We start from the raw sequence: 22,388 nt of genomic DNA on the forward strand, positions 1-22,388 counted from the left end.
TTTCTGTTTAGCCACCTTAATGCCTCTTCTCAAGTTTGCCCTGGCTTCATTGTATTTGTCTTCGTTTTCTGCCTTGAAGGTGGAGTTTCAGGCTCTCAGAAGTGATTGTACCTCTGCTGACATCCAGGGTTTACAATTACTGTAAACTCTGATGTGCTTATTCACTGTTACATTGTCTGTGCATGTTTTAATGTATGAGAGTACAGTGTCAGTGAATTCTTGTAGCTCCAAATGTTCAAATATACTCCACTCGGTAGTCTCAAAGCAGTCCTGCAACTGGCAGAGTGCTCCCTCCAGCCAGATTTTGACAATTTTCAAGACTGGCCGTATCTTTTTCCTAAGGGGAATATACTTTGGGCACAGGAGCAAAAAGATGTGGTCAGACGTACCCAGATGGGAGAGGGGGATTGCTCTATATGCTTGTCTTAAGTTTGAGTACATATGGTCTAGAGTAATCTTACCTCTGGTGGTACACTGCACATACTGCACAAACTTAGGGAGAACAGACTTTAGACTGGCTTGATTAAAATCCCCAGCCACGATAAAAGCGCCCTCAGGGTAAGTTTGCTGCTGCCTCTCGATGGTGTCATGTAACTTAGAGAGCGCTGCGCTAACATTTGCATCAGGTGGAATATAGACAGCAGTGATAACTATATCAGAAATCTCTCTAGGTAAATAAAATGACCGACAAATGACAGTTAAGAATTCCACATCTGCAGAGCAGTGAGTATAAGCAATTCTACTGTTAGTACCAGTGACGTGCGGTGAGGTTTATGACTGGTGAGGCTGGTGACATCATCAAACCGCATGGTTGCTCCGATCGCACGGGCGCAGCCCAAACGGAGAAGTTTCTCTTCTCAGAAATGTCAGAAAGAGGCAGGCAGGCTGCCGCAGCTCCACTGAGAAGACATTTCTGAGAAGAGAAACTTCTCCTTTCTCCTCCTTCCCCCCCACTCTAGCACTGATGATGTTACCTAGGCATTTTTTGCATCGGGCGAGCCCGGGATCCTTGCAAGGGGAATGGGACAATGTGTGCAGGTGGCTCCTCAGCAGCGCACAGCCTCAGATTAGCACAGCCGCGATCCCCTTCCCCTGCACACGTGGTCCCATTCCCTTTGCAAGGATCCCGGGCTCGCCCGATGCAAAAAATGCCTAGGTAACATCATCGCACAGCCTCAGATTAGCACAGCCGCGATCCCCTTCGCCTGCACACGTGGTCCCATTCCCCTCCTTCCTGAGCCAACATGAAGGGGACCACGGCTGCGCTGATTGAGGCTGGAGCTGAGGAGCCTTCTGCACACGTGGTCCCATTCCCCTTGCAAGGATCCCGGGCTCGCCCGATGCAAAAAATGGCGAGATCGGCACACTTGGGGCTGCTGCTGAGATGTCCAGGGAGGCTAAGCCAAGCCACGCGCCTCTCCCAGCCACTTTCGTGGCTTCCCAGAGTATTTTTTTTTTCATGATGAGAGCGGTGCGGCTCTGCCTCCCCTGCCTCTCCTGACTGCACTTCACTGGTTAGTACACCAGTTATTATGTGTGTAAATACAAAGACCTCCACCTTTGCTTTTACCAGAGTTGCTGTTTCTGTCAAAGTGGTGTGTGGTGCGGTTAGTTAGCTCCACTGACGCATCTGGTACAAGTGGATAAAGCCAGGTCTCTGTGATGATCATAACACAGCAGTCACGAATGAGCTTATTCGCTGCCATCCATAGCTCTAGTTCATCAGTTTTGTGGACAAAGGATCTAGAGTTGGTTAGAAAAATGCTTGGTAATGCTGGTCTGTGAGGCTGCTTCCGTAACTGAACTAGCAAACCAGCTCTGCATCCCCACTTCTGCTTCTGTCACTCTCTTCGCCGCCTCCTAAGCCCAACAACGATCCATGGAGAGCCTGGCAGTCTTACTATGTCACTTGATATTATGAGACTGCTGGAAGTCGCTGGTAATATCTAGTCGACCAGAAGATCCAATTTTTAATAACTCCCTGCGGGTATAGATTAGTTTTTCCCTGACTCTACTGTGGCACCAGGAGCTCAAAGCCACAGCATCTAAGCGCGCTGCCATCTTGGGGGAAAATATCTTTGTTATGTAGAATAGACTGGCTTAGGCATTTTAATGGCCCATTGACAAAGGTGGGGGCTATTAAGAGTGAGCCTGTTTCTCCATTGTTTATGCAGAGAAATATAAAATTTCCCAGGATATTTCATTTTTCTAGGAGAGGGGTGGGTTTTAACTTCCTACAACGTACATTTCTTTTCACACCTGCAGACAAATATTCAGACAGAGCAGCAGCTTAGCAAGAGACATAATATTCACCTTCAAATTCTGTGATTTCTAAAAATATTTTCAGTTCTTTTATCTTCCAAAATAAATTGTAGATAAAACAAATTGTAGCTTCATAGGGCTTGCCTTTAAGTCATTGTTTATTATCCATAGGCAGACAATGCAAACATCTTTTTAAAAAATACCTGTCAGATGGTCTGCACAAAGGTCCCCCATGTTAATATCTATATGATGTCTGATGTTGGTCTATAAGTAACATCAGAACCAGAGTGGTGTAGAAATTAAGTGTTGGGCTAGAAACAGGGAGGACCACATTCTAATCCACCCTCCAACACAGAAACACACTGGTTACATTCTCTCAGCCCTCTCTGGTTGAGAAGAGCTGCTCTGAGGCAAATAGGAGGGAGAGCTATGTACCCCACCCTCAGCTCCTGAATGAAAGGCAAAACTATCAATCTGATATATCAATGACATTTGCAGGATCCTGTCATTTCCCACCCACTCGCAGATACCGCTGTCAATTTGTCCTATTACAAATTCTGCTTGTTTCTATGCAGAAAATGCAAAACCTCCAAAGCTCCACCCAGTTCATATACAAGCAAATCCAGATGACGCTGTTGTTATTCACTATCATGTTTAGTTCATCCAATTAAAGCTAAACATTAAGATTTATCTTGACACGCAAAGCATACTACGTATTAATTTTTATGTCCTGAAGCATTACTTAGGAGGAACATGTGTACAGTACAGTTACTAAGCAGCGGAAAAGGTCTTTAGCCCTTCCCATCAGGCACGGTCTAATATTTGTTATTGTTGGCAGAACAATATTTTAAATATTTTCTGTATTGCAATTTGAATTACAAGGGCAGATGACTCTGCAGAAACCAGATATCTAATTTCTTTCCAGCCCAAATCAAAATGCCCAGAGTGGGTTATCCTCAGTGCTGGGAGTCAGCGTATCGATAGAAGCCTCCAGTAGCCCAACAAAGTTGGGCAGATGTCAACTAAACCCTGGCAACAACCACATTGCAAGACAAAGCGTGATGTTGTGTCCATTGCCAAAGTCACATCAAGAGAAAAGGAAAAGAACTATTTGAAACTGAAATACCTATTTTTTAACTTTAAGCTGCTTCATCGTAATGAAAACTATTATATAAAAACAATTACCGGAGCAGAACTTTGGTAGAGTTTGAAAAATGTGAAAATCAGTCTGTTTATGTTGATAAAATGGATCTGAAAATAGTCAAAACAGACTGTATAACTGTTGATTAACTAGGTGCCTTCAAATTCCTGTTGGCCACTGTTGAAAGAAATGTCCTTCTGGGTTTGGCTCCAAGTGGGGAAAAAGACACTGGAGACATGGAGGCTGCTTGGAAAGATGGTTTTAATGGTGGACAGGACCACATGGTTTGAGTCCTGAACAGAAAAGGTGATTACATGCTTCAATGTTGGTGGAGAAAAAGAGAAGAGCAGCTGAGATGTTGAGTCCCTGGTTTTATGCCCTCTCTTGCTTTTGATCTTGAGCTTGTATTCTGATTGGTTGTCAGACTCCCATGGGGCCATGCAGGGGCAACTCTCTAGGCTGCGTTTTGAATCCAGGTTTCGTTGAGTTCTCAGATGCCATGTGGTGAGTTGGGTAAAGGGCCAATATTATTATGCCTTAATCCCATCGCCCTGGAGCTGAAGGGGAGAACTCGTTATTATGTAAAGGGACTGGCTTGGCCTTCTTAATGGCCCATTGACAAAGTGGGTGGAGGCAGGAAGCTACAGGGAGCTATTCTCAATTTAAAACATGTTTCTTCCTTTTCACATTCAGGGAAATATAATATTCTGCCATTTCAATATTTCCCAGGATATTTTATTTTTCTGGGAGAGGGCTGGGTGATAACTTTCCACACCACAAACCACATAGACTTCCTTTCAGAATAACCTATCCTCAGCCTGGCCCTTTCGATCGATTATATTTATTACTACTATAATTGAATCCACCCTTACTTCTAGTTCTCTTTATTTTCATTCCACCTTTTCTACCATTATAATTTGATGAATTAGAACTGGATCTTTGTATAATGTGTCCAAAATATAGCTTGAGAACCATGTTATTTATGTTGAATAATGCCTCTACGTGATTTGTTCTGTGATGCATGTGTTCAACATCATTGAAAAGCATTAATGCTCTTGGGTGTTTAAATTGTATAAGACAAAAACTCTAGTTCTTGACGTATCCCACTAGCCAATAAAACCTCAGATTAGATAGAAATAAGAATCGCTTTTTAAACAAAAGAACAACTGCCTGCCAGACTTTTACCTAACTGTGGTTTTAAGAATGGAGGAATCAATGTGAGAAAATAGAAAAATCATATATGAAAATTAGAATCTGCACCACTTCGTGCAAATAAATTACAATTAAAAGCCTCACCTAGAAATTTTAATAATTGCTAAGTGGGAAGAACTATAACAGCACACCAAACTTCAGCCTAGGTCCTTGAGAATAAGCTCCTTTGAACCTAAGGGGATTTATGTTCGAGTTCGAGCGCGCCTATAATCTTAAAGAATTACATTAAACCAGAGTTTTTCAAACTTGGCAGTTTTAAGGTGTACACAGTATTGACTTCAACTTCCAAAATGCTAACTGGAGAATTCTGGGAGTTGAAGTCCGCGCAGCTTCAAAGAGACCAAATTTGAAAAACGCTGCGTGGTGCAGGGGACGTCAGCCCCGCCCCCCGCCAGGGTCCCGTCGCGATTCCTCGGTTCTTCTTTGATTCGCTTCTTCCGCCCCCCTTTCTCCGCCGCGCAGCTGAGACCGTGACGCAACAGGCCGCGCAGAGAGGTGACGTCTTGCCGGGTGCGTTTAATTCGCTTCTGCTTGAGTGGGTACTACAAACATGGCTGTGGGTGTTTACGAGTGCCCAGATTTTGGGTTGTGTTTTATGTTTCTGGGGTAATTTAGTGCGAGGCGAAACTATTCCGCTGTTAAAGAAGATGTGGCGGAGCCTTTAGTCTAGCCTGAGTCTTTTTTAGTTCCTCTGAAGACAAATTTCTTTTCCTCCTTGACGAAAGGTACTTGGAATGATGCTTAATGCTCAGAAAAGTGGGAAGGATAAGAGACCTTTAAAGCTAATGTGGAAAAGCCTCACTCTCGCTTCTGTTCTGGGAAGGCAGGTCACATCCTCTCCCACCTCCTCGTGGGCTTACTAGTTCTCGGTTCCCTATTGTAGGAGACCTAACAAGGCCAGATGTTATCAAATACATGCTCAAGTAAAATAGGTGACTATTTCTGCTTAGCCAGTTGAGTCCTGCAGAATAGACAGGTGTCTGGGAATGTTAAAAGACTTGTGGTTTTAACTATTTAACTAGTAACAAATGTGTAAGTTGCTAGTTTAAGATTTAGATTGTTCATGGGATCAATTAACGGGGTTCCTACTTAAGTACTGTAATTGAAGACTCCAGAATTCAAGCAATACTTTGTAAGATGATTTTACACTGATAAATGGAAATTACCATCTTAACCCTGAAGTAGTCTGTCTATCTTTCAAGTAGGTTAATCATTTCTCAAAATGGGGACACCTACACTGAACAAACCTAGATCATTATCCTGCACTCCAGAGAATTGTGAGAATTCTGTTCAAAGCAGCAGCTTAGGGAAACAGGTAATAAATATATCAAGAAATGTATTTTAATACATGTTTATATATTTAGATTATTTTTTAAAGTTCTTAATTACATTTATGTTAGTTAATGAGCGCAACCCTTCGAGAACGGTTGAAGAAAACACGAAGATCCTTTCATTCAAATTTTATTGTCGCCAAACAACTTAAAATAGATGATGAAAACAGTAATCAGAAGGAGAAAGCTTTATCTAAGGAAGAACCATGTTTTGTTTCACATGCTGAGGATAAATGCTTGAAAAAAGTTCCTGATGAAACAATGTGTTCGGAGAGTTCTGCAGAAGACAGATCACTATCTGAATACAATGAATATATTAAAGCTACGCACAATTCTTCAGAAATTAATTTGTTGGGCACAGACTGTAAACAATGGGAGCTGTTGGAGGAAAAGATGACAATAATGAAACAGCTTCAGGAAAAAGAGGACATTCTTCGAAGACTTAAATTGGTCAAACTATATAGAACAAAGGTGAGCAAAGTAAATATTAAATCTTCAGAAACAGTTTTAAATACATTTAAATATATTAAAAGAAATCCCACAGATAAGTTTTTTAAAACTTTTATTATGCTATTGCATTCCCAAATACTAACCAATCTTATCGTGTCATCAAGTCAATTTCTGTTCCAATTCACTCTTGCATAATATATTTGCTTTCATCTATTCTAGAGATAAATAAGTCTTTAACTGTAATGGAAATTGGTCATTTCCTTAATAAGATACTATTTCTTGCCAATGTGTAAAGTGCTGTCTATTTTTAATTTAAAGTTGAAAAGACTTCTTTTTATGTAATACTAATTGTATATAAACTATACTTGTACTCAATGTTATTCACCCATTCTTGTCTTTTTGCGCACATTAAAATTATCTTTGCACAAGTCATATTCATTGTTTAAATTGCACCTTTATGTACTTTGTTCTAGAAAGTAAGAAACATTTTTTTTCAAATAACTATGTTATAATTCTACACCTAAGTAAGATACATTATATTGTGTGCAACAAAATTTCATTTTAATGTTTGCCAATTAGTGTACATGCAAAGTGACAACATAGTTAATCTAAGTCTAATAAGATTTTAAAAATAGTTTTTGTATATGATACTTCGTTCTTTCAAGTTGAAAGTACATTACAAACATGGGGCAGGGGAGAAATCCTGATATTTATACTTTTAAATTCTGTGAATTTCTGTTCTCTATTGCAGGAGTCTCCAAACCCCAGTCATGGCCCACTACCAGGCCATGGCCTATTCAGAATTGGGCCATGTGAGTGACTAGCTGGAGCACATGAACGTGCACACACAGCTCGACTTGCACAAGTGGTGGGCTGGGAGACACTTGTATATGTGTGTGCCAATCTGTCGCTCCAGCTAGTCGAACTGCATGTATGTGTGCCGGCCCACTACTCCCCCAAAGCCCACATAGTCCAGTTCCCCTTTCCCCCTCCAGCCAGGTCAAGCTGCAAAGCTTGGGAGCTATTGCTCTATTGGAGCAGTATCTAGGTTATCCATTTCAGCTACATCAACACATTATAAGTACTGCTTTTTTCTATTTCCCTACAGAATAACCCAGAAGAGTTACAGTTTCTGATATCAAAATGGAGAAAGAGTTCTCAAGCAATTCTATATGAGCTGCAATCAGCCTTATCTACTGATAACAAGAAATTAAGTCTGACTCAACTGATTGACAGTTTTGGATTAGATGACAAACTCTTACATTATATCCGAACAAATGAAGATTTTACAGATCCATAAAATTAGTGTTTTATTTCACTCTTAAAAATATATGAAAAGATGACTATTTTCAAGAATTGAATCTAAGTTCTGAACTGTATGAATAGATTATTATAAGAACCTGCTACCTCTTTCTGTTTCTTTTTTAGTCCAACCTCTATATTTAAATCCTGGACATCTATCCCTCCTTATTTAATACATTAAACTCCAACACTCTGCTATTATGTCCCTTCTCATTTGTTCTTAACTCAGTCTCTCTTCAAACTGCAATCTATCAGCCAATTTCTTTTGCCAGGTTGCTTTAGGATACTTCTCCGTGTGCAAGGATATATTTGTTCCTTTATGAGTTTTTTTAATTCCACTGCACATCTTTTGGTTTTGTAAAAGTAGAATGTCTAAATATATCAGTTTTAGTATGACAACAGTAATCTGTTACAATACAAACTGGTACATTTATTTAAAAGCATTGTGAATATAAATATGTTGAAGTGATCAAAATGAACGATGACACAATATTTATAAAACTATCTTAATGTAATAAAGAATAAAGTTAAAGAGAAATTCAGAATGAGGAAAAAAACCCACCTTGCTTAAGAGTGCTTATTGCTAAAATTGTTGCACATCAAAGAAAGCTGGGAATGTTCTCATTCTCAATCTTTCCACTTCAGCTTGAAGGACGGCCAACTCCTGGGCTTGTGCTTTTGCAAGATCTACTAGTTGCTGTCGTTGTAGAATGTCCTCATAATGCTCCTTAGCAATGGTTTGGTTCAGTAGTTCTGAGTCTTGTTTTTAAACAAAAAAGAAACAATAAAATAAACGAACTGATTACCAGTGTTCCCCAACTTCTTTCAAATTATTGAAAGAATAAATTTACTATTTACTATGGTAAATGTCATCTTATTGTTATGAGCTGTACATCACTGTATGATTGATGAAACAGCTACTTCATTTGCACCCAAAACAGTTTTTATTTATTTTTATTTATTTATTAGTTTCATTTACTGCCCATCAGTATTACTAAAAGGCTCACTGAATGAAGTGATCCATTTGCTAGTGGCAGATCAGTGATCTCCTCAAAACTATTGAAAGAAAATAAAATAACAAAATGGAATTAATAGAAATGTCAGAATATATTGCACTGCTTAACAATGTTATGGCAGTTGGTAATTGACCGTGGAAAATGTACACACTTTGATAACATCCATATTATTTGGGGGGGGTGGGGGGTGGAGGGGATGATTTTTCATAAAGAGTGCATAATGTGAACTCACTAGCTGCGTGATCCATCATAGGTTTTTGGTGATATCTGATCCTTGCATGTGACTTACCAGTAGCCTCATAAATGTGCCGCCTTTCTGATACAATAACAAGCATTTCTTGTAATTTCTTGCTGAACTTCTGGTTTGATACCTCTTTTAAGTGTATTTGTTTTTCTAATTCTTTAATTATTTTTTCTTTTTGTTCTATATTTTTCTTGTGAACCTGGTAATTAAAAACATAATTATTAAAAAGGGATCTTTAGAATGTATTAAGTTAAAAGATGCTAAAACAAATTTTATTTCTTCTGTGAAGGAGGATAATGGTAACTTTTAATATGATTTAATTCAACGTTTAAAAATGTAGCCAGTAATAAAACTATTAATAGAAAGTGAGGGATCCCAATAACCATATTATTTTGGTAGGTTGCTTCTTCCTCAGTGGGAAGCTGAAGTATTTGTATTACTAAAACAGAAGCCCTCAACCATATAAAACATTTGGATCCAAATCAGGCATAGGTGCTTTTGATGTGGTCCAAAATGGTCTTATAAAAATTAGATTCACTGTGGAAATACTTCAGAACTGAAGCAATTTTTTCAGTTATATTTTAAACTTCATACATATATATTCAATAATGCAAGATGATCATTAAATTGAGGAGACCACTGAGTTAAGATCTATAATACACTCTTAAATATTTGAAGAAAATTGATACTGAGGTAGTAATAAAAAACAAAACAAAGAACTGGTATAAACTATTCTTCGAGGTTGTCGCTTGATACATTATAAATAAAACAACTAATAGCTAGAAGGAGAAGATTAACTGATGCTATAGTGTATTCAGATAGAGGGGGAAAATCACAGTTCATTTATATGACAACTCTGAAGTAAGTAAAGGTAGAATTGAAGAGCATATATATAAATAAATCCTACTGACTCAAACTCCCAAAATAATCTCATGTGATGGACATTTGTGTGCAAACAAGTTTTGAAATAAAATTGTTCTAGTAAGAGTTAATCCTTTTCATGTAGCAAGCTTTGTATACCATGAGGGGAAAAAAGGATTGGGAGGTCACTAGAAAAATAAAATTTTCAGGTGACAAATTAGGACTATAGTCTGAAGGTTACAGATGTGGTAAAAAGCAAAAGTAGAAGTGATTGGAAGTATTTTATAGCATTAGCAAGAACTCAAAATTGTTTTCCTTTAGCAAGTATAAATATGACGACATAAGTAAGTCTAAACTAAGATAAATACGTTGAGTATGTAGCATATTCCATATTTCTTTATTAAAGTTTATTCCATAAGAAAAGTTACCTTGTCTAGAAAGTTAAATGTTCCTTCCATTACTGATACTTCATGATTCATCCGCTTATCATAGTTTAAGACTGATAAGAACTATGAAATTAAAAAACAAAAGGTCAAGCTAATATAGCTGATGCTTCCTGATGTTAAATCCTAGATCTGTAATATTAACTTAGCAAAAACAAATTTTGAAAGGAAGATTGTTCTGCTTTCCAGTAACAAACCATAAGTAAATTCACATTTATCTCGAAGGGCTTTTATTGAATGAGCAGACTATAGTTTCCCGTCTCAGATATAATGCATATACAGTTGTGCTTAAGATTGTGAACCCTTTTGAATGTTAAAATATTTGTTTGATCTGTTCTCTAGGTAAGTCATATTATAGATAAAAAATTACCAAATGAGTAAAAAAGATACTTTTTCACTTTATTGAATAAATTGATCCAAAGCTACATATTTGTATGTGCAAAGATATTTGAACCTTTGCTTTCACTAAGTAGCGTATTTTCTTGGGCAGCAGCAACATCAAACTTTTCTGATAATTTGATTAGGCCCCCACATCAGCTTGGGGGAATTTTAGTACATTCCTCCTTACAGAACACTTCAATTTGGTGAGCTTCCTCACGTGAACTGCCCACTTCATATCCTTTCACATTTCTATAGAATTATGGTCAATACTTTGACTTGGCCATTCCAGAGCATTAACTTTCTTCTGCTTTAACTATTCTCTGGTTGTACAACTTGTATGTTTGGGGTTGTTGTTTTGTCGTTATGATCCACTTCCTCAGTTCAAAGGCAGATACCCCGATATTTTCCTTGAGAATTTGGTGGTATAATTCAGAATTCCATTAATGATGTCAAGCCATTCTCCATAGTGGTGGAGGTATCATCCAGGCTGGGTTGACAACATCCGCTCACTGATAGGACTGAGTCTGATGACAATTGTTGTTAAGCCATGCCCCTGTTGCTAGGCAACCCTAGCTTTTCGACTCAGTCCCTCAATGAGGACAGATGCTTCACCCAGTAGCTCCATAGCTAACTTAAATTTGAGATAAGTAGGATATTGATTTAACATCAGATTGTGTGTGTTTTGGGAAGTACTGTATGGAGGCTGTTAATTTATGCCTTCAGCCCCTTAGGGGGTGATGTGTGTGTTTGCCTTTAAGGCAAAGATTCTGGTTCAGCGGTAGCAAACCATGATACTGCCGCCACCATATTTCACAGATGGGATCAGATCCTCCCCATTGGAAGGCAGTGTTTGTCTTTTGTGAAATATAAAACTTTTCACCTAGGCCAAAAAGTTCTATTTTGGTGTCATCTGTCCACTGAACATTTTTCCAATAGTCTTCTGGCTTAACCACATGTTTATGTATAAACTATAGACAGTTTGGAAGAGTAGTGGCTTTCTCAATATAGGGAAGTCTCATTCAGGTATTGATGAGATAGGTAGAATAGCAATAGCACTTAGACTTATATACCAGTCATAATGGTTACAGCACTCTCTGATATGCACTTTCTAACATAGTTGCATATTTTATATCATCATGACTTAAATTTGAAAATACAAACTTACAATCTGATGATCTTTTGTAACATTTAGTTTTTGTATATCTCGAGCCTTTTGATTCAGATCTTGTACGTGCATCTGCATTTTTCGATGTTCCCATTCCAGCTGAAATATCCCTTTACGGAAATCTTTACTTTCTACCATACTGGCAATCTTTTTTTGTCCTTGAGCCTTGAAAAAAAGAAATATTTCTTCGTGCAATGTATTGTTTTAAAATTGCATTCTGATAGCAGATGAGATTTCGTAAAACTGAAGGTAAAATGGCAAAGTTAACTCTTCAAATGAACAACATTTGTGAGCTAATTGAATATGATAAGATTTAAAAGCAAAGACAGCCACATTGAATAAGAAAGAAAAATCATTGAGGTTATATGCTCACTGGTAATTTAGGTTAAGTGCTAGGAGAATTATACTAGTTGGGGCATGTAATATATAATGAGAATTAAAATAAGGTTGATTATGTCACTTAAAAAACTATAACTGCATTTAATTAGAAGTTGTAATGCAAAGAAAATAACTTTTCATACAGGTCATCTGCAGAGGCTTTATCTTTGATATCTTTGTCTTTTTTCTTTGAAAAAAGAAAGATTGTTACCCAGATCATGCTGTTTAGCTCTTCAATAATAGTCCTGTTGATCAGAATAGCATCTGTGTAATCTGGTATTAAGTTGGTGCCTTCTAGTTCCACTTGTCCTTGTTTAAAAAGGAACTGGACCATCAAATCTAATTGAAATCTCATTTTCTGCTCCCGAAGCCTAGAATTATATTTTTTAAAATAATATAACTTATGTTAACATTTTACCATGATTAGGAAAAAACCTATCTAGATTATCTTAGGTACTGATTTATCTAACTATACAGGTAAATCCTCAGGTTATGTCCATTTAGCAACTGTTCAAAATTATGATGATATTGAAAAAGTAGTCTTACAACCAGTCCTCACAATTATAACTGGCACAGTGTTCCTATCATCAAATTACCAAAATTTAAGCATTTGGTTGCTGGCCCACATTTATGATCATTACACCATTCCATGATCATGTTCTCCTGCCTTGCATGAACTCCACCCTCCACCTGCTTATCTCTCCCCCATCTCTTCCCTTTTGTACAACACAGCCAAGAGAAAGAGGCTGCTATATTCCGCCTACATGTGGCCCTCTTGCCACCCCAACTGACCTTTGTTTTCTTCTTTGCTTTACTTCCTCACTGCAGGACTTGGTGACACTGGCTGGCCTCAAGCTCCAAGGTTGAGGGGCTCTGTTGGCTTTGGCCTCACTTTCTTTTCTGATTCCTCCTGGTTGCTGCCTCTATGGGCATTGACCTCCTGGCAGGCCTGCCCCACTCCAGCAGTCTTAGCTTGAGACAGCCAGTGTTAGCAACTCCAGCAGAAGTGAGGTAAAAAAAGATAACAAATATCAGTTGGAAGCAGTGGGGTGGTGAGAAGAAGATGAGGGACCACATCTGAGCCACTCTGTGGGGGTAGTGGTGGGGAGCCCCATGAGTTTTCCCTCCAAAGGTGCGCTTATTGGCACCAGTGCATGGCAATGCTAGCACTTGACTTTCACCTACGTAGTTCCTTTGGGACTGCCGGGGCATCAGCAATGACCATGGCAATGACACTGAAAGTGGGGAGCAAGAGTGCTTTCCCCAACAACCGTGTTTCCAGGCAGCGAGAGCATGTGCACATTGCTATGGTCCCTTCTTCTCTGGTGTGCCTTCCTCTTTCCGTCCACTGCCTGGGGTACTTGCAAGGCAGAGAGTCATGTCCCTTCCTGCTCCCAGAGCCACAAGGGAAGACTGCATCTGCGCAGGGAGCTGTCTCAACCCAACTGCCCTCTGGGCTGCTTGCTTGAAGAGTTCAAAGAGGGCCAGGTGAGGGAGAATGGCCAGTTCCAAAACTGGTACCATTTCTGCATTCAGCCCAATGTTGAGCCTTTTCCATCCTGTGCCTGCCAGGTATGTGGGGAAGAGAATGGAAGAGAATTGGCTCTTTTTACTAGCCTGTGACTGGTGATTCATCTGAAGACAGTTCCTTCCACTAAAAGGCTTTCTGACCTGCTGGGTGGTAGCAGTAGAATACAGCAGTCTTTTCATCTCACTCATGGTGTGCAGTGCAACAGGCAAAGATGGGGGAGAGATTGGCAAGTGGGAGGAGTTAAAGCTGAGACAGTTCACGTAGGTAGAAGAAGCATGAGGTCCTCATCTAATGATCATATAGTTCCCCCTTAATGATCACAATTGGAACCACCAAAATTGCTGTTGCAGTCATGTGATGCTTCACTTAATGACCAAGTACTAGTACCAATTAGCATCATAACTCAAGGGCTATCTGCACTGGGAAAAAGTAATCTTTTAATCTGATGGGTTCTGCATACTGTAAGGTAAGAATGACCCATAGATGCTTCCTTTTCAGAGGACAACTTTTCCATTGTCTGTGCTAATGTTGAATAAAGAACATGATTAACAATTATAATGTTTTCTTAGACTTTTTCTCCATAACAAAAAGGGCCCTTACACTTTGGGTACTGTAGTGTAGGTTTATTTAGTTAAGATTACTACAACTATATTATTATGGTATACTGTAACATATATTGTTATGAGATAATATACATGAGTTCAATAATAATCTACCGTATATACTTGAGTATAAGCCGACTCGAGTATAAGCCGAGACCCCTAATTTTACCCCAAAAAACTGGAAAAAGTTATTGACTCGAGTATAAGCCGAGGCTGGGAAATGCAGCAGCTCACGGTAAATTTCAAAAATAAAAATACAGGTAGATAACAATAAAATTGCTTTAAGTGTGTGTGTGTGTGTGTGTGTGTGTGTGTGTGTGAGAGAGTCTCTCTGATTCCCTCCCTCACTCTGTTCCTCTCTCTGTCTGTCTGTCTCATTCACACACACACACACACACACACTGTGGTCACCTTGTTGAGTGTTCCAGGGAAGTTTACAGCCCTCCCTCGGAACGCTTCGGAGGGAAGCTTCTGCAAAGGCGAGTGACAACAAGTCTCCCAGGGTTTAATTTGCCGAGCAGGAGGTCTGAAGGAAAGGCTGCTCACCGGACCCAACGATTCTTCCCATGGCAGAGTTGAAGACAATGGGTCTTTCTTTGCCACTTAGAAAAAAACTTTAGCCAAACTTAGCTACCGGGTATAAAAGCGCAAGTTGTATTTTCTGGAATGCTTTTATAAGTGCATGGATGGAATTGGAAATTAGTGTAAAAACACTCCAAGGTATTACCTCTCTTGGTACTCCAAAGTCACGATTCGGGAAACGTTAAAACGGATGCAGAGCGATCCGGTGAAAAGCTGTTCTAACGCCTCTTACATCCACGAGAATATGAGCCCGAGATTACAATTTCTCTTCCTCCCCCACCCCCCTTTTAATATGTTCTTCGGTCCTGCTTTCTAACTCTTTTCCCGAAGGGAACGAACCATTCTAAGAGCAGGAGGGGTGGTGGCTTGCTTCTTCTGTTGGAGAGCGGAGGTGGGATACCCTAATGGGCGGGACTGATTGTTGCTTCGGTTAAGCTTGGGGGGGAAGGAGAAGGAGGGCGCTGGATCCTGTCCGGCTCGGAAGGGAAGACTCCGCTGAAGCAAGTGACGGAAAACGACTTTCTGGAGGGGCTCGGCGAGAGAAGGATGCACGGCAAGCTGGAGGACGAAGAGGTGAGTGTGGATCGACGCTGGGGCCCAGGCAGCTTTTGTCCTGCGCGCGGGAGCCAGCAGAAGATCTGACTGGGTGGGAAGGCAGGGAGAAGAGGCATCGCTTGAGAAAGGATTCCCTGGCTTGAATCCGTGGAGTCCGGAAATCGAGCAAGCAGTGCCGGAGGAAACGTTTAACACTGGTCCCTTGTTTCTTCCCCCTCCCCCTCTATTTACTCTCTAGTATTACTATTTTAAAGCTCAGGCTCTTCGCACTTCTTTCCCCGCTTTGCTTTTATTCTCAGGAGGCAGCCTGTTTTGCCTGAATTGAGATGAATGCCGAGCTGTGCGCACGCGCCTGTTTTCCACAGCGTGGAGCAGCGGCGAGATTCTGCGCGGCGAGCGATGATTCCAGGGGCCATCCGGGAAGATGATGAACGCGAGGGGGGACCCTGCCCCCCCCACTGATGGCCCCCGGAATCATCGCTCGCCGCCCAGAATCTCGCCGCTGCTCCACGCCGTGGAAAACAAGCGCGTGCGCACAGCTCAGCAAATTAAAGCCTGGTAGACTTGTTGTCACTCGCCTTTGCAGAAGCTTCCCTCCTTTTTTTTGTTCACTGGAGTATAAGCCAAAGTGGATTTTTCAGCCCAAAAAGTGGGCTGAAAAATTCGGCTTATACTCAAGTATATACGGTAATATATGCTTTTCTAATATAAAATAAAAAAGCAAACTTACAAATTGATCTCAGCAAAAACATGTTCAATGTCTTTCCGCAGCTGTTCATCATCTTCCATTCTTTTTTGAAGGAAACTCTGCATTTCTGCTAATGTCAGTACTTTTTGCTTCACCTTTGCAAAAAGGAAAATAACCTTTAGGAATTTAATACAATAATACAATACAATACAATAGCAGAGTTGGAAGGGACCTTGGAGGTCTTCTAGTCCAACGCCCTGCCTAGGCAAGAAACCCTATACCATTTCAGACAAATAGCTATCCAACATCTTCTTAAAGACTTCCAGTGTTGGGGCATTCACAACTTCTGGAGGCAAGCTGTTCCACTGATTAATTGTTCCAACTGTCAGGAAATTTCTCCTCAGTTCTAAGTTGCTTCTCTCCTTGATTAGTTTCTACCCATTGCTTCTTGGTTTACCCTCAGGTGCCTTGGAGAATAGTTTGACTCCCTCTTCTTTGTGGCAATCCCTGAGATATTAGAACAATGCTATCATGTCTCCCCTAGTCCTTCTTTCTATTAAACTAGACATACCCAGTTCCTGCAACCATTCATATGTTTTAGTCTCAGGTCCCCTAATCATCTTTGTTGCTCTTCTCTGCACTCTTTCTAGAGTCTCCACATCTTTTTTACATTGTGGAGACTCTAGAAAGAGTGCAGAGAAGAGCAACAAATTTCAATTCAATTCCAATTTAAAATGAATACTACTTTCAAATCGCATTAAATAGTTTTTATTTTTGCATTATTTACGTATAGAGGCTGATAAAACATTTGAGACCCATGAAAATAACAAACCACTTCTTGCAAAATGAAAACTAGAAAGGGTTTAAAAAGCAGCCACCTTCCCTGTGCATGACTGGGACGCTGTATGGTTCTCACTAGCTCAGTTCTGAGCAAATTATGTGTTTGTATAAAATCTAAAGGTCAAATTTGATTTTAAATAATGAAATCTGATACGTACTTGCTGTTCACTTTCTACTTTCACTCGCCTAGCTGCACAAAAGCGTTCCCAGTTACTGATGTCAAGGCCCTCAGGTCTGTTTTCAGGATTGTCCATTTCATCAATTGCTTTCATTAAATGGGCGAGAGCATCCTGATACATTTTGGCAGAGCCCGGCCGTTCCCCGTACGGGTTTGCAGTATCTGTTTGTACTTTCATCTTCAAAGCCCTTCCATTATTGAACACAACAGGCAAAGAAAAAAAATGTGATGTCTCCTGTGACATGCTACATATACAACAGAAAAACTTGTATATCACTAGCTTAATTTTGTCTTTAAAAATCTCTGTACTGTGTATTAACTAGCATTTAAAAAAAACTATATGTATTTAATTTCTGATGTTACCGATGATGGGACTGATGATGTTCACTAGAATGGGTAATGAAACATCTGGAAGAAAACAAGCAAGTTCAGAGAGCACTAAAGACCCCTCATGTCAACCTTGAGCTACAAATATTCTCTTTTATTATTTAATTTCTATATATAGACCAGGAGGAAGGTCTTTGCAGTCTTCCTTAATCTAAACAGAGATTATTTGGCTCTGTGTTACTGTCATTTAGACCGTATATTGTAGGTGTTCTTTGTGGACCATGTGTTATTTTGTTCTGTGGTTATGTAGCATATCATATTTTGCTTTGTATAGTATTTAATTTATTAAAAAATATATATTGTAAAAGAAAAAGGAGTGTGGCAGGTTGAAAGAGAGACTTTAATGATAACACTAGTAACTGTGGCTACCAGTTCATCTCATTTAACAGTGATTGCTTCATTGGTATTTTTCTTGTCATGTAAATTGCCCTTAGAATTGAAAAACAAACTAATTTAATAAGCTTCAATGATTTTCAGTTTTTTTCAGATACTATACAACTTCAGTTTTTGCTTATAAGATAATTATTGTAAGAGGGAATTCATAGATTTTCAGAAAATGATTGAACTAATGAAATTTTTCTACCTTGGTCGACGTTTATAAAGTTTGAATAGTTGGTCAACATGATGAGTTTGAAGATCTGAAAATTCCTTTTTAAAACTACGTTCCATAACCTATTGGTCAGGGGGAAAACAAAAGTTATCTAAGTGTCAGAGTTCATTATACCAATTTCCAGTTCTGCTGCACATAATGATTACATTTACAGAAAATAATAATAATAATAATAATAATAATAATAATAATAATAATAATAATAATAATAATAATAATATTTATTTCTTAGCCGCACCCTCTCCCGAAGGACTCGGGGCGGCGTACAATAAAACATATGAAATAAATATATAGACAAGACATATATATTACAAAAACATATACCAAGACATGTACAAGGAGGAGGTTGGCTAATGAATAAAAACAATAAAATACAATGTTTAGAAACCCCTAAGTAATTGAATGCAATTAAAATACCCAAATAAAAACCCGTCAGGAGCGATATAGTTAGATCAAAGTTGAGCCAGGCCAGCTACTTGGAATAGGTGGGTCTTGAGCTTTATACGAAAGGAGCGGAGGTCAGAGGTATTCCTAATATCCGGAGGGAGGTCATTCCACAGGGCTGGGCCCGCCACAGAGAAGGCTCTACTCCTAGGCACCGCCCCTCGACACTGTCTGGTGGACGGCACCTGGAGGAGGCCCTCTCTGTGCGAGCGGATTGGTCGCAGGGATGTATGGGGCAGAATACGATCCCACAAGTAACTAGGTCCTGAGCCATGGAGCGCTTTAAAGATTGTTATCAAAACCTTGAAACGCACCCGATAGACCACAGGAAGCCAGTGCAGCTCGCGCAGGAACGGTGTCACATGGGAGTACCTAGTACTCCCCATAATTACCCGCGCGGCTGCGTTCTGGACCAACTGTAGCCTTATTTAAAATAAGCTTTAAATTAAGGAATGTTGAAATTTATTTCATTATTGTCATATTCACTTTGCAAAGTATTAGTTGACTTCAAGGTGACATGGCAAGATGTTTCCAAAATAAGCAGCATACATAAAGGAGTCAATGAGTGGCTGTGGGTACCGGCTCCCCGGTTCAGCCAATTAATTCCATCATTGGCCATCGGGGGCATTCAACTTGCCCCCGTGGAGCGGGCGCGCAATTTGGGCGTCCTCCTGGATGCCCGGCTGTCCATGGATGACCATGTGACAGCCGTGGCAAGGGGCGTTCCACCAGGTTCGCCTGGTGCGCCAATTGCGCCCCCTACTGGACCGGGAGGCCTTACGCACAGTCACTCATGCGCTGGTGACGTCTCGCTTGGACTACTGTAACGCTCTCTACATGGGGCTTCCCTTGAAATGCACCCGGAGGCTACAGTTGGTCCAGAACGCAGCCGCGCGGGTAATTATGGGGAGTACTAGGTACTCCCATGTGACACCGTTCCTGCGCGAGCTGCACTGGCTTCCTGTGGTCTATCGGGTGCGTTTCAAGGTTTTGATAACAATCTTTAAAGCGCTCCATGGCTCAGGACCTAGTTACTTGCGGGATCGTATTCTGCCCCATACATCCCTGCGACCAATCCGCTCGCACAGAGAGGGCCTCCTCCAGGTGCCGTCCACCAGACAGTGTCGAGGGGCGGCACCTAGGAGTAGAGCCTTCTCTGTGGCGGGCCCAGCCCTGTGGAATGACCTCCCTCCGGATATTAGGAATACCTCTGACCTCCGCTCCTTTCGTGTAAAGCTCAAGACCCACCTTTTTCAAGTTGCTGGCCTGGCTCAACTTTGATCCAACTATATCGCTCCTGACGGGTTTTTTTATTTGGGGTATTTTAATTGCATTCAATTTATTTAGGGGTTTTTAAACATTGTGTTTTTACTTGTTTTTATCTATCACTTCACCTCCTCCTTGTATATGTCGTGTATATGTCTTGGTATATGTTTTGTTATATGTATGTCGATATATTTATTTCCTATGTTTTGTTGTACGCTGCCCCGAGTCCTTCGGGAGAGGGTGCGGCTAAGAAATAAATATTTATTATTTATTATTATTATTAATGAGAAAGTGTGGTCAAGCCAACTTAATCAAAGCCCCGACCCTTTGTAGCTTTATGCAACATTGATGCACGTACAGAAAAGTCAGGGCTTCAGTTATACTGTTACAAATGTTATCTTCATTTTTGAGCTCCCTTAATGCTGTTGCACTTGTTGACTGCAATTTTTTTGTAGGCAGAACAATAGTCAAGATGGGAGTTGTGTAACTGAAGTCCTGTCAACTTGTATGTGTAGACAACATCATGCTAAGTACAAAATGGGCAGAGATTCAATTGAAATCCCAACTAATATTTTGATTTTTTTGCCTTATAACCTACTTTACAGATGCTGCTGTCTTGCCCTTAGAACTGGATCCCTGAAAGAAGATAGAGAGAACCATAATGATAGTGATGTCTCACTGGTTTAGAGAAAGAAAGAAATGTCTGCTAGTTGGATTTCTTGGCTTATGAAGTAGGATATTTATCCATGCTATGACAAAACAATCTCCAAGACTATTGTTGTTGTGACCCGCCAGCAGCCAGTGGAACTGGCAGCAGAGTGGGACAGAAAGGAGGTTGGGGAGGAACATGGGCCAGTCCTGGGGGCTGAGGAAAGCTATGACAAGGGCTCTACATCGGATGCAGAAAGAGAGCTGGACAGCAGTGAGATAGAGGAACAGCTGGAGCCTGTTCCCAGTGTACGCATGCACAGAGCTGCAAGAAGACAAGAACAATTAAGAAAGCAGGGTCGACTTAGGAGTAAAGCCACACCTCTGAAAGTGATGGGCCTCTCCCATAGGAAACAAAAGAGGAGCGAACAGGGAGTGGGTTTTTGCAGGAAACAATTTGTTTATTTGGTTGTTTCAAGTGTGGAAAGTTCTGTTTGTGACTATAAGAGACTCTGTGCCAAGTTTTGCCTTGCCCTGCGTTTGGAAACTAGTTATTTGGCAGCTCTTCAAGCTAGATAAGGTTCATGTTGATAAACATTCCTCTAAAAGACTGTTTGCTAAGCCTTGATGACTGTGAATGAAAGGAATTCACAATTGTGTAAATAAAAGGTGTTTTGATGGGATCAAGACTCTGCTTCTTGCTTTTTAAGGAAGCCTGGGTTAGAACAATTATGTCGACTAATAATGAGCAATTGCTTCAATATTTAAATAAAATACCTACATAAACAATCCCAAATTAAACTGGAAGTTAATTATCTACCTTAGTCTAATCCATTAATCGAATTCAATAAACTTCAATAATTCAGTAACATTAAATGCCACAGCTTCAGATGAAAAGGTGTGTTAATCTAGACTGGTGTTTCCCAACCTTGAAGATGTGTGGCTAAAGAATTCTGGAAGTTGAAGTCCATAAATCTTCAATTTGCCAAGGTTGAAAAACATTGAGCTAGAGTTTAAAGTCTTACTTTGTCTTCAGCAATTAATATGTCGTAGGCTTCTCTAAAAGCATCCACTTCTGATTTAGCTGTCTTTACTGCTTCACTGGATATTGCCTAGCAAAATAAACAAGTTGGATATGATTGCCTGTCATTGGAACATAAGATGCTAAATCACGTTAGCACAATTAGATGGGTGATTATATACAGGAAACACCCCCACCCAACTAGCTTTATTGAGTTCAGCATGTCCCGGGCCTCATTCAGAAATGTAAGACATTTTCTTAATCACATGAAAAACTACAAACAAGCAAAACATATTTTATCTTAGTGGTATGTGAACCAGTATATGTGAACTTTTGTGAAATGTAAGGGATATTTATAAAGAATTATTGACGATATTTTCAAGAGGTTGAGGGAATTTTATAAGATAATTATTTGTTGAATGGGCCACTTTGACTCTAAAAGGGCAGGTGTCATCAGAAATAAAATATTTTGTCAACGTCTCCCTTCCCCCCCACGCCTCAGATGTTCTTGCCTTTTCCTTCCTTTTTTTATTAAGGTGGTGATGGAGTGCAGCTTCTCTTGAGGCCAGCTCTTCATCCAAAAGCAGTGAGAAGAGGAGGTTAGTTATTTTGAGTTCTTCCTAGTAAAAGGTTTGAAAAGGGAACAAACAGTAAGTGCTGCTTATATGGAAGCAAGGATGATAAATATTATTCAAGCTCACCTGGTATATAACCATTTCACAGTGGACTTTTTTGTCAAAGAGCCTGTTCAGGATTTCATCAAATCCTTGAGTATTTTCCTGAATTGAACCCTGAAGCTTTTTCAGTTCAGTTTCTAGAATCTGTGGAAAGAAAAGGTGCAGTGTCTTTA

General features: G+C 40.0%; 2 protein-coding genes across 8 annotated transcripts in view; one reads left to right on the plus strand and one right to left on the minus strand.

Moving 5' to 3' along the window:
- The first annotated feature begins 4,978 nt into the window (after positions 1-4,978).
- On the plus strand, positions 4,979-8,252 carry SFR1 (SWI5 dependent homologous recombination repair protein 1). 4 transcript variants are annotated; one of them, XM_081956456.1, is made up of 4 exons: positions 4,979-5,125; positions 5,818-5,930; positions 6,016-6,417; positions 7,505-8,252. In XM_081956456.1, exons 2-4 carry the CDS (start codon positions 5,838-5,840, stop codon positions 7,694-7,696), a joined length of 687 nt encoding a protein of 228 aa, XP_081812582.1. In that variant the 5' UTR covers positions 4,979-5,125; positions 5,818-5,837; the 3' UTR covers positions 7,697-8,252. The 4 variants fall into 4 exon arrangements, with proteins under 4 accessions (XP_081812582.1, XP_081812581.1, XP_081812580.1 ...); XM_081956455.1 differs by having other exon boundaries at positions 4,997-5,125; positions 5,821-5,930; XM_081956454.1 differs by lacking the exon at positions 4,979-5,125 and adding an exon at positions 5,135-5,340.
- The window catches only part of CFAP43 (cilia and flagella associated protein 43), a 56,098-nt gene continuing 39,896 nt past the window's right edge, over positions 6,187-22,388 (minus strand). For 3 of the 4 annotated variants that reach the window (XM_081956440.1, XM_081956439.1, XM_081956442.1), the window contains 12 exons: positions 22,240-22,359; positions 22,051-22,158; positions 21,543-21,629; positions 18,133-18,221; positions 17,143-17,350; positions 16,187-16,299; positions 12,398-12,557; positions 11,809-11,973; positions 10,248-10,328; positions 9,004-9,157; positions 8,261-8,457; positions 6,187-6,324 (listed from right to left, as the gene is read on the minus strand). In XM_081956440.1, coding sequence (XP_081812566.1) covers positions 8,282-8,457; positions 9,004-9,157; positions 10,248-10,328; positions 11,809-11,973; positions 12,398-12,557; positions 16,187-16,299; positions 17,143-17,350; positions 18,133-18,221; positions 21,543-21,629; positions 22,051-22,158; positions 22,240-22,359 — 1,461 coding nt within the window. In that variant the 3' untranslated portion in view covers positions 6,187-6,324; positions 8,261-8,281. Of the gene's footprint in view, positions 6,325-8,260; positions 8,458-8,477; positions 9,158-10,247; positions 10,329-11,808; positions 11,974-12,397; positions 12,558-16,186; positions 16,300-17,142; positions 17,351-18,132; positions 18,222-21,542; positions 21,630-22,050; positions 22,159-22,239; positions 22,360-22,388 lie in introns of those variants that run through there. The other variant, XM_081956441.1, reaches the window with a different exon arrangement.

This window comes from Natrix helvetica, assembly GCF_964273705.1.
Source record: "Natrix helvetica genome assembly, chromosome: 5".
Lineage (NCBI taxonomy): Eukaryota > Metazoa > Chordata > Lepidosauria > Squamata > Natricidae > Natrix > Natrix helvetica.

Bases quoted from the DNA above. Each gene is read 5' to 3' on its own strand.
- SFR1 (XM_081956456.1), top strand. From the start codon at position 5,838: ATGGGGACACCTACACTGAACAAACCTAGATCATTATCCTGCACTCCA. The intron at 5,931-6,015 runs GTAATAAATATA...CATTTATGTTAG, and splicing joins GCAGCAGCTTAGGGAAACAG to TTAATGAGCGCAACCCTTCG. The intron at 6,418-7,504 runs GTGAGCAAAGTA...ATTTCCCTACAG, and splicing joins TCAAACTATATAGAACAAAG to AATAACCCAGAAGAGTTACA.